The 15,616-nt window shown below is 41.6% G+C and overlaps 1 protein-coding gene across 1 annotated transcript; it reads left to right on the plus strand.

Annotated features, from left to right (window-relative positions):
* Positions 1 to 5,513: 5,513 nt before the first annotated feature.
* LOC130244819 (gap junction delta-2 protein-like) lies at positions 5,514 to 8,895 on the plus strand. The gene is made up of 2 exons (XM_056477356.1): positions 5,514 to 6,105; positions 7,094 to 8,895. Exons 1-2 carry the CDS (start codon positions 6,035 to 6,037, stop codon positions 7,950 to 7,952), a joined length of 930 nt encoding a protein of 309 aa, XP_056333331.1. The 5' UTR covers positions 5,514 to 6,034; the 3' UTR covers positions 7,953 to 8,895.
* The last annotated feature ends 6,721 nt before the right edge of the window (positions 8,896 to 15,616 follow it).

Below are 15,616 nucleotides of genomic sequence, written 5' to 3' on the forward strand. Positions count from 1 at the left end.
TGAAGAACTGCAGAGCCACGCAGCGAAACCAGAGAAGAGTTCAGCACTGCAGGTCATTCAGTGCTGCCCTCTACAGGACGAGGAGCTGGCTGTTGCTCTGTCTGTGTGCCTTTCTGTTTATCATTCTATCCTTCTGTCTTATTCTGTCTATTTCTGTTATTTGCCGTTCTGTCTGTCTGTTGTTTTGTCTGTCTGTGGCTCTGTCTGTCTGTCTTTCATTCTGGCCATCCGTCTGTCTATCTGGTGTGTCTGTCTGTCATTCGTTGTGTCCATCTGTTGTTCTGGTCATCTGTCATTTTGTCTGTGATCCTGACTACCTGGGGTTTTGCCTGTCTGTGGTTTGGTCTGTCTATCTGTTGTTCTGTCTGTCTGTTGATCCGTCTGTCTGTTGTTCTTTGTCATTATGGCTATCTGTCGTTTTGTCTGTCTATCTTTGTCATTTTGTCTATCTGTAGTTTGGCCTGTCTATCTGTCGTTCATTCTGTCTGTGGTTCTGTCTGTCAGTCAATCAGTCTCTGTCTGTTGTGGCCGTCTGTCATTTTGCCTGTCTGTTATTCAGTCTATCTGTGGTTCTGTCTGTCTGTAGTTTATTCTGGTCATCTGTCTTTTTGTCTGTGGTTCTTCCTGTCTGTCTGTGCTTCTCTCTGTCTGTCTGTTGTTCTGTTTGTCGGTCATTCATTGTGTCTGTCTGTTGATCCGTCTATCTGTTGTTTTTGTCGTTATGGCTATCTGTCGTTTTGTCTGTCTGTGTTTCTATCTGGTTTTGTCTGTCTGTCTGTTGTTCTGTCTGTCATTTTGTCTGTGGTTTGATCTGTCTCTGTTGTTCGTTCTGTCTGTCAGTTGATCTGTCTATCTGTGGTTCTGTCTTTCTGGTTTTGTATGTCTATCTGTCTGTTGTTCTGTTTGTCAGTTGATCTGTCTATCTGGTTGTATCTACCTATCTGTGGTTCATTCTGTTTGTCTGTTGATCTGTTTATCTGTGGTTCTGTCTATCTGTCCTTCATTCTGTCTGTGGTTCTGTCTGTCAGTCAATCGTTCTCTGTCTGTTGTGGCCGTCTGTCATTTTGCCTGTCTGTTATTCAGTCTATCTGTGGTTCTGTCTGTCTGTGGTTTATTCTGGTCATCTGTCTTTTTGTCTGTGGTTCTTCCGGTCTGTCTGTTGTTCTGTCTGTCTGTGCTTCTCTCTGTCTGTCAGTTGTTCTGTCTTTCGGTCATTCTTTGTATCTGTCTGTTGATCCGTCTGTCTGTGTTTCTATCTGGTTTTGTCTGGCTGTCTGTTGTTCTGTCTGTCATTTTGTCTGTGGTTCGGTCTGTCTATCTGTGGTTCATTCTGTTTGTCTGTTGATCTGTCTATCTGTGGTTCTGTCTATCTGCAATCTGTCCTTCATTCTGTCTGTCTGTTGTTCGTTTTCTGTCTGTTATTCAGTCTATCTGTGGTTCATTCTAGCCATCTGTCATTTTGTCTGTGGTCCTGTCTGTCTGTTGTTCTGTCTGTCTGTGCTTCTGTGCTCTCTATCTGTTGTTCTGTCTGTCATTCGTTGTTCTGTCTGTTGTTCTGGCTATCTGTCATTTTGTCAGTCTGTCGTTCTGTCTATCTGTGGTTTTGTCTACCTGGCGTTCGTTCTGGCCATCCTCTGTTTTGTCTGTGGTCCTGTCTATCTGTCATTTGTTGTGTCTGTTGATCTGTCTTTCTGTTGTTTTTTAATGTTATGGCCATTTGTCATTTAGTCTGTTATTCTGTCTAGTTTTGTCTGTCTGTTGATCTGTCTATCTGTGTTTTTTTTGTCTGTCTGTTGTTCTGTCTGTCTGCTGTTCTGTCTGTGGTTCTGTCAGTCATTCTGTCTATGGGTGGTTTGGTCTGTCTATCTGTGGTTCTGTTTATCTGTTCTGTCTGTCATTCTCTATGTGTGGTTAGGTCTGTCTGTCTGTCGTTTGTACTGTCTGTCTGTTGATCTGTCTATCTGTTGTTTGTTTTCTTTCTGTTGTTCTGTCTGTCGTTCTGTTATTCTGTCTGTGGTCCTGTCTATCTGTAGTATTGTCTGTCTATCTGTGGTGGTGCCTGTCTGTCTATCTGTGTTTCTGTCTGTGGTTTTGTCTATCAGTGTTTTTCTCTGTCTATCTGTCTGTGGTTCTGTCAGTCATTCTGTCTATCTGTCGTTTGTATTGTCTGTCTGTAGATCTGTCTATCTGTGGCTATGTCTATCTGTTGATCATTTTCTGTCTGTCTGTCTGTCTGTCTCTCGTTCTGTCTATGTCTGGTTCTGTCTGTCTGTGGTTTTGTCTGTGGTTCTGTCTGTGTGGTTTGGTCTGTGTATTTGTCGTTTGTATTGTCTGTCGAGCTGTCTATCTGTCGTTCATTCTCTGACTGTCATTCTCTCTATCTGTCGTTCTGATGGTCATTCTCTCTGTATTCCGTCTGTCACTCTGTTTATTTGTGTGTCTATTGATCTGACTGTCTGTCGTTTAGTCTGTCTATGAATCACTTTGTTCACAGACAGTGGATAAATTCTAGTTCCTTTAAGATGGTTAATAATGTGATGACAGCACAAGACCCAGTTGCACTGCCTGTGTTCAGCACCCCCAACCTCTCTCTCTCTCTCTCTCTCTCTCTCTCTCTCTCTCTCTCTCTCTCTCTCTCTCTCTCTCTCGCTCTCTCTCTCTCTCTCTCTCTCTCTCTCTCTCTCTCTCTCTCAGCAGTCCTGAGGGGAAACCTTCACCAGCCAAAATTGCCTGGTTTTAATTTCAAGTTTGTGGCTGGCAGCTCGGTCGAACACACAGGGCCGCCTCGCAGCGTGTGGTGGAGGAGCACATTTGACAGCCGCTGGGGCTGGACGAGGCCTCTAAATATTTCATTTGTGTGTGAGATCAAGGATGGAAAAAGGCCCGAATGCCTGGCTGTGCTTCTGCCATATGTGAGGAGCGGATGAACTCCATGCTGCTTTTCTCATTTAACCCTCACACTTACAGAATGACCCTGCGGAGTGGCTGGACGAGGACTCCTCTGCATAAAATACATGACCTGAAATATTGTAAAGTTTTATATTACATCTATGTTATTTAGCATTGGTGGTTTGAAAAACCCTTTGTGAATTTCTGTGTGTTCGTGTGTACGTGTTTTTGTTCAATAAAACAGGTCATCACACAGATATGAAGTCAAAAAAATCGATTATCCATGCAATCGGTTTTAAACCGACAGCAGCAACGAAAAAGAGGCTCACACTGCTTTTGACCTTATCATTAACTTTAATAAGGGGCAGCATCAGTGGTTAGAACTGTCACCTCACAGCAAGAAGGTCACTGGTTCGAGCCTTGGCTGGGTCAGTTGGCATTTCTGTGTGGAGTTTGCATGTTCTCCCCGTGTTGGCATGGGTTTCCTCCGGGTGCTCCGGTTTCCCCCACAGCTCAAACACATGCGCTATAGGGGAACTGATTAAATTAAATTGGCCGTAGTGTATGAGTGTGTGTGTGAATGAGTGTATATGGGTGTTTCCCACTGCTGGTTTGCGGCTGGAAGAGCATCCGCTAGGTAAAACATAGGCTGGAATAGTTGGTGGTTCATTCCGCTGTGGCGACCGCTGAAATAAAGACTAAAGCGAAGGAAAATGAACTTTAATAATACTTAATTTGGTATATTTAATCAATTCAAATAAATGTTTTGGAGTCAAAAACTAAAGACCACTGTATGCTAGGTTATTATTAAAAGAAATCATCTTGCACGCTTAAGGCCTAGTTCTTCAGCATAGTCAAACAGGGGTGCGTTTCCTATACAACGACGTAATTTGTGGCTGAACTATCATAGTACGATGCATCGTTTGGGAAATGAACGATGAAGTGACGAGTGTTTCCCAAAACGCATAGTTTCTCTGACGCAGATCCATTTGAACCATGTTAGTTATAACATAAAACGCCCATAATGACGCTCTAAACGCGGCGGAGGAACTACTTCTTTAGAGAAAAATTATATTGTTTTACACAAACACGCATTTAAAATAAAATCCAATATTAGATTTGGTAAAAACATGCACTCGCTTTCCATATTAACTGAAATATATGTAAATGGCACATGTAGGGCCTGTGTTTCCTTTACTTATATTATCGAGAACAGTACATAGTCCAGTGTTTCCCAACCCTGTTCCTGAAGGCACACCAACAGTCCACTATTTCAACCTCTCCCTAATCAAACACACCTGAATCAACTCATCATAACATCAGAAGAGACTCCAACACCTGAAGTTAATGGGTCAGAAAAGGGAGACATCCAAAACATGTACTGTTGGTGTGCCTCCAGGAACAGGGTTGGGAAACACTGACATAGTCTATTCTAAAACATAAAATCACCTATTCTAGTATCATATGAATCATATAAATAAATAATGAGGCTATTTATTATAAAATAAAATGTAATATGTATTAGAAAAAAAAAAAAATCATACTTTAATAATAATATTGATGATGATGATGATTGTTATTATTATTATTATTAATAGGACATTGTTTATTTATTTTTTTTAGAAAAGTCTACTTTTACAATTTGACACTTTTAAACCACAGAAGAGTTCAGCAGGCCCATGTCATCCAGTACAGACACTGAACTGCCGCTTTAAGCACCATTGGGGACGTTGTGATTTCTGTGCCCGCTTTTCTTCCTGCAAAATGCATTTGATTCCCAGCACTCAACATTATAGTTCATTCACCAACTTTAGTTTCTAGTTAATACACATATTGATCTAGCTCTTTTTTTTTTTTGCGCACACTCAGTGGTTTGATTGAATATTCTACTCAGGTCGAGGCCTGTGTGTGTGTGTGTGAGCGGCCTGCTCTCTGTCTTGCTGAGCTGTTCATCTCCTCCTCTTCCTGACTGCTGCTGAAAACTGTCATTTTTTATTTAGTGAGAATTTACATCAAGGACCATAACTATAATAATAATCTTAATTATGATAGTTGTATAATCTGTATTTAATACAAAGCCGTTCCATGTGTATTTTTTTCAGCCATTGAAATTACAAATATGTACATACTGCATATGTTCAAATATATTAGCTAAATGTTATATATATATGTTCCTCGAAGTTCCTGAAAGCAAACAAGGTCAAGGTGCTCCAGGATTGGCCAGCCCAGTCACCAGATATGAACATTATTGAGCATGTCTGGCGTAAGATGGAGGAGGAGGCGTTGAAGATAATCCCAAAGAATCTTGATGAACTCTGGGAGTCATATATATAGTTATATATATAGTTATATATAGTTATATATTGTAAACTGTATAATTTACAGTGTATGGGTTGGTTGAAATATTTGGAAGAACATATTAATGTGGCTGTAACCATTTTAAGGCAACCATTTTCCCTGTATATTGAAATGATAAACGAAAGGTGTGGTAAAAACACACGTTATAGTGACTGTCAAAGCCCTGTGACATTGTGAAGTGCGCATGTCTGTGGGGCGGGGCCAAAGGTGTCTTTACTTAAACGGAGGATCCGCTGACAGACACTTTCACCTCAGTGTGTGCAGAGCTGCTGGATGCGCGCAAGGCGGAGCTGAAGGTCCTGCTGCACTCAAGGACACTCGCTCTCCAGCAGCTGTGTGTCGTCTTAACACACACACACACACTGCAACAAGTATGAGCCTTCATACAGTCCCCCATGTATAAATAGCACAGGCGGAGCTGACCTCCACAGAGTCCAGCATCAGCGGACTGACCGCAGCCCATGAGCAGCAGCACACGCATGAACAGCAGCAGCTCCAGATTAAAGCCCGTATGACGCAGCAGGGCTCTCCACGGCACTGATGCCACATTAAAGCCCGCCGCCCTCCACCCACACCATCAATCTGATGTGGAGATCGAAGAGAGGAGGGCTCACATGACTCCAGTCCAGACTGGGAGCCGAGCAGCAGTGTGTGGCATCATCTTCCAGCATCAGCACCGCCACAGCTGGCGCAGATCATCCATGCGCGCACCCCACAACAGCGAACACTGAGAGGAAATACTCGCGCTTTCGCCTGGATCTGGAGCACAGTCTGCGGATGAGCAGCGATGGGAGAATGGACCATACTAGAGAGGCTCTTGGAGGCTGCTGTCCAGCAGCACTCCACTATGATCGGAAGGTAAGAGCTAATAATATCAGCCTATCTGACGCCGAAATTCAAGCTTTGCGGCGTTTTTGGAGAAGATCGGCAAAGGGGTTTTAATGCGTGCACATAGTATGACAGAAAAAAAAATATGGATCAAAATGTTTTGCGTAATACACATTTAAAAAATAATAAAAAATAAAAACACACATCGCAACCGAATGCAGTCTTAGTGAAGGCGCTGATTTCAGCACCGGACAGCTCCCTTTATTCTAAACCTCACTCGGCTGAGCTGATATGAGCACGTTTATTTCAATATATCTGATGCATTTGAAGCCACCTTTGAACCGAAAGCGATGCTTCTTGCCAGGTGTGCACAAAAAAGGCGTCGCCGCCAATTCTGCCTACCGAAATACCGTGGAAAATCGAGTGAAATGAAACGCGAATGAACATTATAATAACACTGCTGTATATGAACAGCGACTGATGATGAAATACATCGATCAGTGGTTATAAAACATTAATAAAGCCCCCTTTAAAAATATTTGTGAACCTGCCTCACACGTTTGTTTTTGCATTTATTTGTTTTGTTCTTATATATATATATATATATACATACATACAAACATGCATTATGCAGATGTCTTCTGGTATATATGTATATATATATATATATATATATATATATATATATATATATATATATATATATATATATATATATATATATATAAAACATAAAGCTGCATTTTTTTTTTTTACTAAAACGAAAGGATTCAGCTGTTTGTCATATTTTCATCACCTCTAGCTAATCAGATTTGTTTATGCTTATTTTGCATTTGACTGAAAGCCATATTGGGAGGTGTGATGATTCTCGGGCACCTTGCCCAAAATACAGTATCAAAGTGTGACATAGCAAGTGATATCTGCATAATCCATTTGCTGCATACGCTGGAACACACTGAGGCTGATGCTGAAATTTCAGCTCCTTTATTCAGCTCTTCTGTCTGCTTATTTCCTTCAGGATCCTCCTAACTGTGGTGGTGATCTTCCGGATCCTGATCGTCGCCATAGTAGGAGAGACGGTGTATGACGACGAGCAGACCATGTTCGTCTGTAATGCCTTGCAGCCGGGTTGCAACCAGGCGTGCTACGACAAAGCCTTCCCGATCTCGCACATTAGATACTGGGTGTTTCAGATCATCATGGTGTGCACGCCGAGCCTCTGCTTCATCACGTACTCGGTCCATCAGTCGGCTAAGCAGAAAGAGCGGCGCTACTCCACCGCCACCGTCTTCCTGACGGTGGACAACAAGGAGCAGGACTCTCTGAAGCGGGAGGAGGCCAAAAACCAGAAGATCAAGAACACCATCATGAACGGAGTACTTCAGAACACGGAGAACTCCACCAAGGAAGCCGAACCTGATTGCCTGGAGTCCAAAGAGCTAGTCAGCTCTAACACCAAGCCGGCCAAGTCCAAAATGCGGCGGCAGGAGGGCATCTCCAGGTTCTACATCATTCAGGTGGTGTTCAGAAACGCTCTGGAGATCGGCTTTCTGGTGGGCCAGTATTTCCTGTATGGATTCAACGTGCCGGCGGTGTACGAGTGCGACCGCTACCCGTGCATCAAGGAGGTGGAGTGCTACGTGTCCAGGCCCACGGAGAAAACCGTGTTCCTGGTCTTCATGTTCGCGGTCAGCGGGTTTTGCGTGATTCTCAATCTGGCCGAGCTCAATCATCTGGGCTGGAGGAAGATCAAAACGGCGGTGAGGGGCGTGCAGGCCCGCAGGAAGTCCATCTACGAGATCAGGAACAAGGATTTGCCAAGGATGAGTATGCCTAATTTCGGCCGCACTCAGTCCAGTGACTCGGCCTACGTGTAAAGTGCGCTGGACGAAAACACCCAACTGCAGAGATCGATCGAAAGTGTGGACTGACTGAGAGTCCCGTCGCCAACGTAAGGTTCATGACTCAAGAACACGGGGTAGGACTTTTATTTTGTTACCGTTTTAAAGACTTCCTTGACAACTGTGGACGACCAACACGTTTGTAAAGCAGTACTGTTCGATGCAACTTTTTTGGCAACGTTTGTACTCAATGAGCTGACCGCGCATCGCCTCTTGACACTTGACATGACACCGCGTCGCACACAATGCATGCTACACGACTCCGACTTCAAGCGGCGGCTGACCCACCGTGAACGCTGCCACGTGAAGAGTGACCCTCGGAGCCGCTCTGCTGTCCTCGACGGCAGTCGATACATACGTCTTGCACTAAAAAGCGAACGTGACGATGCTGACGTGATATTGTGTGACGCGACGCACATCGGGAGAGTCTTGACACACCGCTCATAATCGGCTTCTATGATTTCTTTCTTTTGGGTTGCCTGTACTGCACCACTGACCTTAACGTAGGCGAACTCCATTGCAGTGAGTGAGAGCAGGGGGGAACTTGCCGCAATCTCCTTAATTTTCAACACCAAAGCGCCCTCGGCTTTCATTTGTCATGTGGGTTTTTTTTCGCGCTTAAGTGTAATCAAGTGCCATACTTGTATATAAATATATGCATATATACATATAAAGTCTATTCTGAAGAATATAATCATATCCATAAAGCAGATTGAGCTACTTGCTTCAGCTGTATTCGTTGTAAATGAACTGAAAATGGCATAATGCACCCTTAGCGTCTCATTTTTGGAAAAACGACCATACGGAGATACAGCGCTGGTCTTTTTTCTACACTCCAGGACTTCGGCAATGTTTTCTGCTCTGGTGCTGGTTTTTCAGCTATATTTGTACGCCGAATTGACTCTTCTTTCTGTTTTTTTTTTTTTGGGGGGGGGGGGGGGGAGGGGATCCAAAAGCGTGTGTGTGAGTGAGAGAGAGAAAGAGAGAGCACAACGAACTGCTTCAAGGCCTTGCTCAGAAACCAAACCCGGTGCATTATTTAAGATCTCCTTTATTTGCTCTTCTTTCCGGTTGAATGATTCGTTACGATTATGCCGCCATATATTAACGACGTGCACAGAGAAGGGAGACGTTCTCTGCATATCTGAGCTCGAAGGGAAAGTATTGCATGTTTCAGAACTTATATTCAGGGGATGAAATCTATGCGGCATCTGCTCGAGTATTGACATGTCAGCCACACCGACGCCGCTTCCAGCAGGGGACGTCACACGTCTTGAAGGTCATCGAGGATAAAAAACGAAACATGGATCATGTGTTGCTGTTATCTAGGGAAAGAACTGGAAGCACAAAACCTCTACGGCAGATTCTCCCCCTTGTTTTCTCTCCGATTGGATAAGCATTCCAGGACTCCTGAGATTTTTACAACTTCGTGGAGGAATGAAACGGACTGTGGACCCCCGAAAGAGCACAGCTTTAATTAATAAAACATGAACCGGTATCTTTCTCGCCTTAAATGTACCGCAGTCTCCCTCCCCTCCCCGCAAGAGCCGCCGCCGCCGCTGCCGTGGTGCTTTTACAGCTCCTCTAAATGACAAAATGATTGGGTTATGTATGAATGTAATTCTGCATGCTGTGATGTGTCGTACATCATGTGAGCGGACTGCACAGCGGACGGACAGAGACGATTGAGATGCATCGTGCACGTCGAGAGTCTCCACTCAGTTTAAACCAACAGAAATGTCTTGTTCAGGCCTGAAATGACTTAAAAAAACACGCTCGCATGGGATGCCATTACTTCAGAAATCCAGCGCTTCTTATTTTCTGTTCCGATTGTCTTTTGAGGAGAAACTGGAAGAGCTTCATAATTTGTCAGCCTCATTGTAATTTGATCCTGATTGATTTGCATATTGATAAAAAAAACGGGCCTTGCATGTGGTGAAACCGGCAGAAACGCCAGGCTGCTCCTTTCTAAGCCTCCAGTGCTTCATTTGTTTTTGGGGGATTGGTACATGTGTAAAGTGAATGACTTGAAGATGGATGATATACTGTGAATTAAATCCACTTCTTTATAAAGAGGGTGATGTAAGCGATGGGCCTGATCTTTTGTTTTTCCTGCTGCGCACACACACACGCACACGCACACACATACACGCTGGTGCGCTGCTCCTCTGAGGTTTCATTGAACTGCAGTGTCCTGGAAGGGCTGCGCAGAAACTCTGCAATGCACAACTGCTCTCACCTGCACATCTCTGAACACATCGTGTGTGTGTGTGTGTGTACTTGTTTATATGGTTTACGAGGACACATTATAGTATAATGGCATGGGTATGACCTTTTTTGTCTGTATTAAAGTGGCTTACGAGGACATACCTTGTATCCTAGTGTCTTATGACATTGAAATTTACCGTATGTGTCCTCTGAGGGTTGGGTTTAGGGGATGCGTAGTCATATATTTGTAAACCATATATACATATAGAGAATTTGTAAACCATATATACAAGTGTGTGTGTGTGTGTACTTGTTTATGTGGTTTATGAAGACTTGATATTGTATAATGGCATGGGTATGACCTCTATTAAGGTGGGGCATCTCTTGTGACCTCATAACTCAAAATGCTTCATCAGGGTCTTTTGACATTGAAATTTGGCATAGGTTTCCTGTGAGGGTTGGGTTTTTGGGTAGGGTAAGCTCATATAATAATCATATAACAGTATAAATGACATTTTACCAATGGAGAGTCTTTGTAAATTATCTATACAAGTGCACGCCTGTGGTGCATGTGGTTTATGAGGACATGACATTACAAGGACATTCATTTTGTCCTCGTAATTCAAAATGTTTCACAGTGTTTTTTGACATTGAAATTTGCCATAGGTTTGCTGTGATGGATGGGTTTTGGCGTAGGGTAAGGTCTTTTAATAACTGTATAACGTTATGGAATACATCAACAGAGAGTCTTAGTAAAACATATATACAAGTGTGTTCTTGCTTATGTGATTTACGAGGACACAATATTGCATAGTGGCATGGGTAGGACCTCTTATATGGCGTTTACAAGGACATGTATTGTGTTCTTGTAATTCAAAACGCTTCACAGGATTCTTTGGGCTTTGAAATTTGCCATAGGTTTCCATTGAGGGTTGGCTTTGGTGGTAGGGCAAGCTATATAGAAACACATGACAGTATAATACATTATACAAATGGAGAGTCTTTATGAACAATATATTGAAGTGTTTGTACTTGTTTATGTGGTTTATGAGGACATGATATTGTGTAATGGCATGGGTATGACCTCTATTAAGGTGGTTTACGATGACATGTATTGTGTCCTATATGTGTAGGGTAAGGACATATAATAATCATAAAAAACTGTACAAAATACATTACACCAATAGAGAGTCTTCGTAAACCATATATGCAGTGTGTGGGTGTGTGTACTTGTTTATGCGGTCTGCGAGGACACGATATTGAATAATTGCATGAGTATGACCTCTGTTAAGCTGATTTACAATGGTTTCTATTGAAAGATGGGTTTAGGGGTAGGGTAAGGCCATATAATAACCATATATAAAGTATTAAATACATTATGCTAATGGAGAGTCCTTGTAAACCATATATACATATGTGTGTGTTTGTACTTTTTTATGTGGTTTATAAAGACTTGATATTTTATAATGGCATGGGATGACCTCTATTAAGGTGGTTAACAAGGACCACCCTTGTGACCTCGTAATTCGAAACGCTTCACAGGGCCTTTTGACATTGAAATTTGCCAAAGGTTTCTGTTGAAGGTTGGTTTTAGGGGTAGGGTAAAAACATTACACCAATGTTTCCCAACCTTGTTCCTGAAGGCACACCAACAGTACATATTTGAATGTCTCCCTTATCTGACCCATTCGTTTCAGGTTTTGGAGTCTCTTCTATTGTACTGATGAGCTGATTCAGGTGTGTTTGATTAGGAAGAGGTTGAAAATGTGGACTGTTGGTGTGCCTTCAGGAACAGAGTTGGGAAACACTGCATTACACCAATAGAGAGTCTTTGTAAACCATATATACGAGTTTGTGTGTGTGTACTTGCTTATATGGTTTATGAAGACTTGATCTTGTATAATGGCATGGGTATGACTTCTATTAAGGTGGTTTACAAAGACATCCCTTGTGACCTTGTAATTCAAAAGGATTCAAAGGGGTCCTTTGACATTGAATTTTGGAGGTTTCCTGTGAGGGTTGGGTTTAGTGGTAGGGTAAGCTCATTTAATAACAGCATAAAAACATTATGCTAACGGAGAGTCTTTGTAAACCATACATACAAGTGTGTGTTTGTGTACTTGTTCATGTGGTTTACAGGCACTCTATTGTTGTGATATATTTTATGCTGTTATATGGTTATTATATGACCTTACTCTAACCCTAAACCCAACCCTAAATTGAAACCTATGGCAAACTTCAGTGTCAAAACGTGGTTTATGAAGACACAATATTGTATAATAGCATGGGTATGACCTCTATTAAGGTGGTTTACAAGGACATTTATTGTGTCCTTGTAATTCAAAATACTTCACAGTGTCTTTTCACATTGAAATTTGCCACATTTCCTGTGAGGGTTGGATTTCGGGGTAGGGTAAGTTCATATAATACATATAATACCAGTATAAATACATGACACCAATGGATAGTCTTCGTAAACCATATATACTAGTGTGCGTGTGTGTAATTGTACATGTTTATGTGATTTACGAGGACACTATATTGTATAATGGCATTGGTATGACCTCTATTAAGGTCAGAGGTGTCCAAACTCCTGGAGGGCCGGTGTCCTGCACAGTTTAGCTCCAACTTCCTTCAATACGCCTGCCTGGAAGTTTCTAGTACACCTAGAAAGAGCTTGATTAGCTGGTTCAGGTGTGTTCAATTGGGGTTGGAACTAAAATATGCAGGACACTGGTCCTCCATGACCGAGTTTGGACACCCCTGATTTAGGTGGTTTACAAGTACATTTATTGTGTCCTCATAATTCAAGAGTGCTTTACAGGGTCTTCAGACTTTACAGACTTTTCAATTTTGCCACTGGTTTTCATTGAGGGTTGGGTTTAAGGGTACGGTCATATAATAACCATATAACAGTATAAATTACATTATGCCAATGGAAAGTCCTCATAAACCATATATACAAGTGTGTTTGTGTGTGTGTGGAACAGAAAAGTAGCACAAATGTTAACAATAATCTTATTTAACGACTGTTAAATGGGACAATGGGGTCTATATTCAGTATTAGAGTGTATATTAGTGTTTGTCAAAGTATATTGTGTCGTTCATTTGATGTTGATTGATCGATTGATCGATTGATTTCCAAAGTAAACGCAAAGAGCTATTAATAAAAAGAAATGAATCATTTAAAATACATGTCCATCATAGTATCGTTTGTTAATGGGAAAAGATAAAGCGTGTTCTGAAAGTCGTGGTGAGTTCTGTTGCCGCGTTCGGTCCACCAGTTGTGTGCATCTGTAGTAACTGTTCATTTTGTGTGTATTAAAACAGACTGCAGATGTAGGTTATGGTATGTACACATAATCGACTACTGTTTAGTTACAGACACTGGCTTATTTTGGTTTTCTGAAGCAAAATTCCATTTCAAATTGTACAGAATTAATCCATCGAACACCATTAAATTAGAAAAGTTGCAGTTTTATTTATTAATTACATGAAAACAAAAATTGTACTTATATACATATAAAGTGGCTTTTTTACTACAGTAAACAGGTTTGTTGAGCCTATTTGGCTTATTCAGAACTCAAATGACTCTGCATGTCTTCACAATACAGTGGAGTACTGCTAGTTTAGCATACAACCCTACCATATTAGTCAAACATTTTAAGTGTATTACTATTAAATTATTGCTTATAAATACATTAGGGTTTTATATACATATATATATATATATATATATATATAAGCTCAACAGAGGCTGTACTTTCTTCGTCAGCTGAGGAAGTTCAACCTTCCAAAGGAGCTGCTGAAACAGTTCTACACCTCCATCATTGAATCAGTCATCTGCACATCAATAACTGTCTGGTTTAGCTCAGCTACTAAATACGATCTCCGAAGACTACGTCGAATAGTTCGGACTGCTGAGCGAATCACTGGTACGACCCTTCCTACTCCCCAAGAACTGTACTTATCCAGAGCGAGCAGGAGGGCTGCCAAAATCACTCTGGACCCCTCACACCCAGCACACTGCCTCTTTGAACTGTTACCTTCTGGTCGACGCTACAGAGCACTGCGCACCAGAACAGCCCGACACAGAAACAGTTTCTTCCCTCAGGCAATCCATCTCATGAACACTTGATGATAATAATTGTGGAACCAACATCACTACTGCTATAGACTTTTATACACATATACACTTATTTAACAACACACTTTACATGCCAATTTGCACATAACAGCTGCACATATAACGTTGTATATAGTAATATAGCTCTACATACACTTGTCAATTTGTATATATATATATATATTTTTTTTTTATAATTCTTTTTTTCTCATATGGAGCTGAGCCCCTCTAAAATGCAAATCCTAAAATCGCCCCTGGGTTCAACTAAGTACAAGATTCTCTTTAGGCCAACTACCGAAGGTTAGTGTAACACCACTATACCGCAAATAAGCCAAAGGCCAGTAAATATCAGCGACACTGAGGTGTTAGCCGATGTTTTATCCTTGTTAAACAGGGTGAAAACACATTTTCATTATGGATGAGTTTTGGATCACGGCTTCATGACTTAACCTGGACGCACGTGACTGAAGGGTGATGAAAGCAATTACTCTGAGAGCCTCAACACACTAGAGCTCACACACCCACACAGACGCACTCACACACAGGTTTGTTTTTTGTAGGTTTCCGTTGTTATTTTCCTGTACAGTCTGCATTTTCTATCACCCGAGCGCAGTGTACAGTTTTACAGTTTTAAAAAACTAATATTTATAAGGCTTTTGGTTAATGGTGACATGGGCAATGTCCTCACAAGTCACCTTCTCCTGTAATTACAAATGCCAATGTACGAATGTGTTGTGATGTCACAAAAACATGCACACACACACACACACACACACACACACACACACACACACACACACACACACACACACACACACACACACACACACACACACACACAAACAGACATACAAAGACACCAAACACACATACTAACACACACACACACACACTAACACATATACAAACACACTAACATACACTCTAACACACACATAAAAACACATGAACACATTACAAACACACACTAACACTAACACACATACAAACACACTAACACATAAACAAACACATCAACTTACAAACTAACACACATACAAACACACTAACGCACACACTCTAACACATACAAACACACTAACACTCATACAAACAAACAAACAAACAAACAAACACACTAACATTCAAACGAACACATACTAACACACTAACACATACTAACACACTAACACATACTGACACACAAACACTAACACACTAACATACATACTAACTAACACACACATACAAACACATGAACACATTACAAACACACACACTAACACAAACACACCAACACACATACAAACACACTAACGCACACACT

This window comes from Danio aesculapii, chromosome 17 (genome assembly GCF_903798145.1).
Source record: "Danio aesculapii chromosome 17, fDanAes4.1, whole genome shotgun sequence".
In the NCBI taxonomy this organism is placed as follows: domain Eukaryota; kingdom Metazoa; phylum Chordata; class Actinopteri; order Cypriniformes; family Danionidae; genus Danio; species Danio aesculapii.

Coding starts and splice junctions, on each gene's coding strand:
- LOC130244819 (XM_056477356.1), top strand. CDS start 6,035: ATGGGAGAATGGACCATACTAGAGAGGCTCTTGGAGGCTGCTGTCCAG. Junction 6,106..7,093: donor CACTCCACTATGATCGGAAG/GTAAGAGCTAAT, acceptor TATTTCCTTCAG/GATCCTCCTAACTGTGGTGG.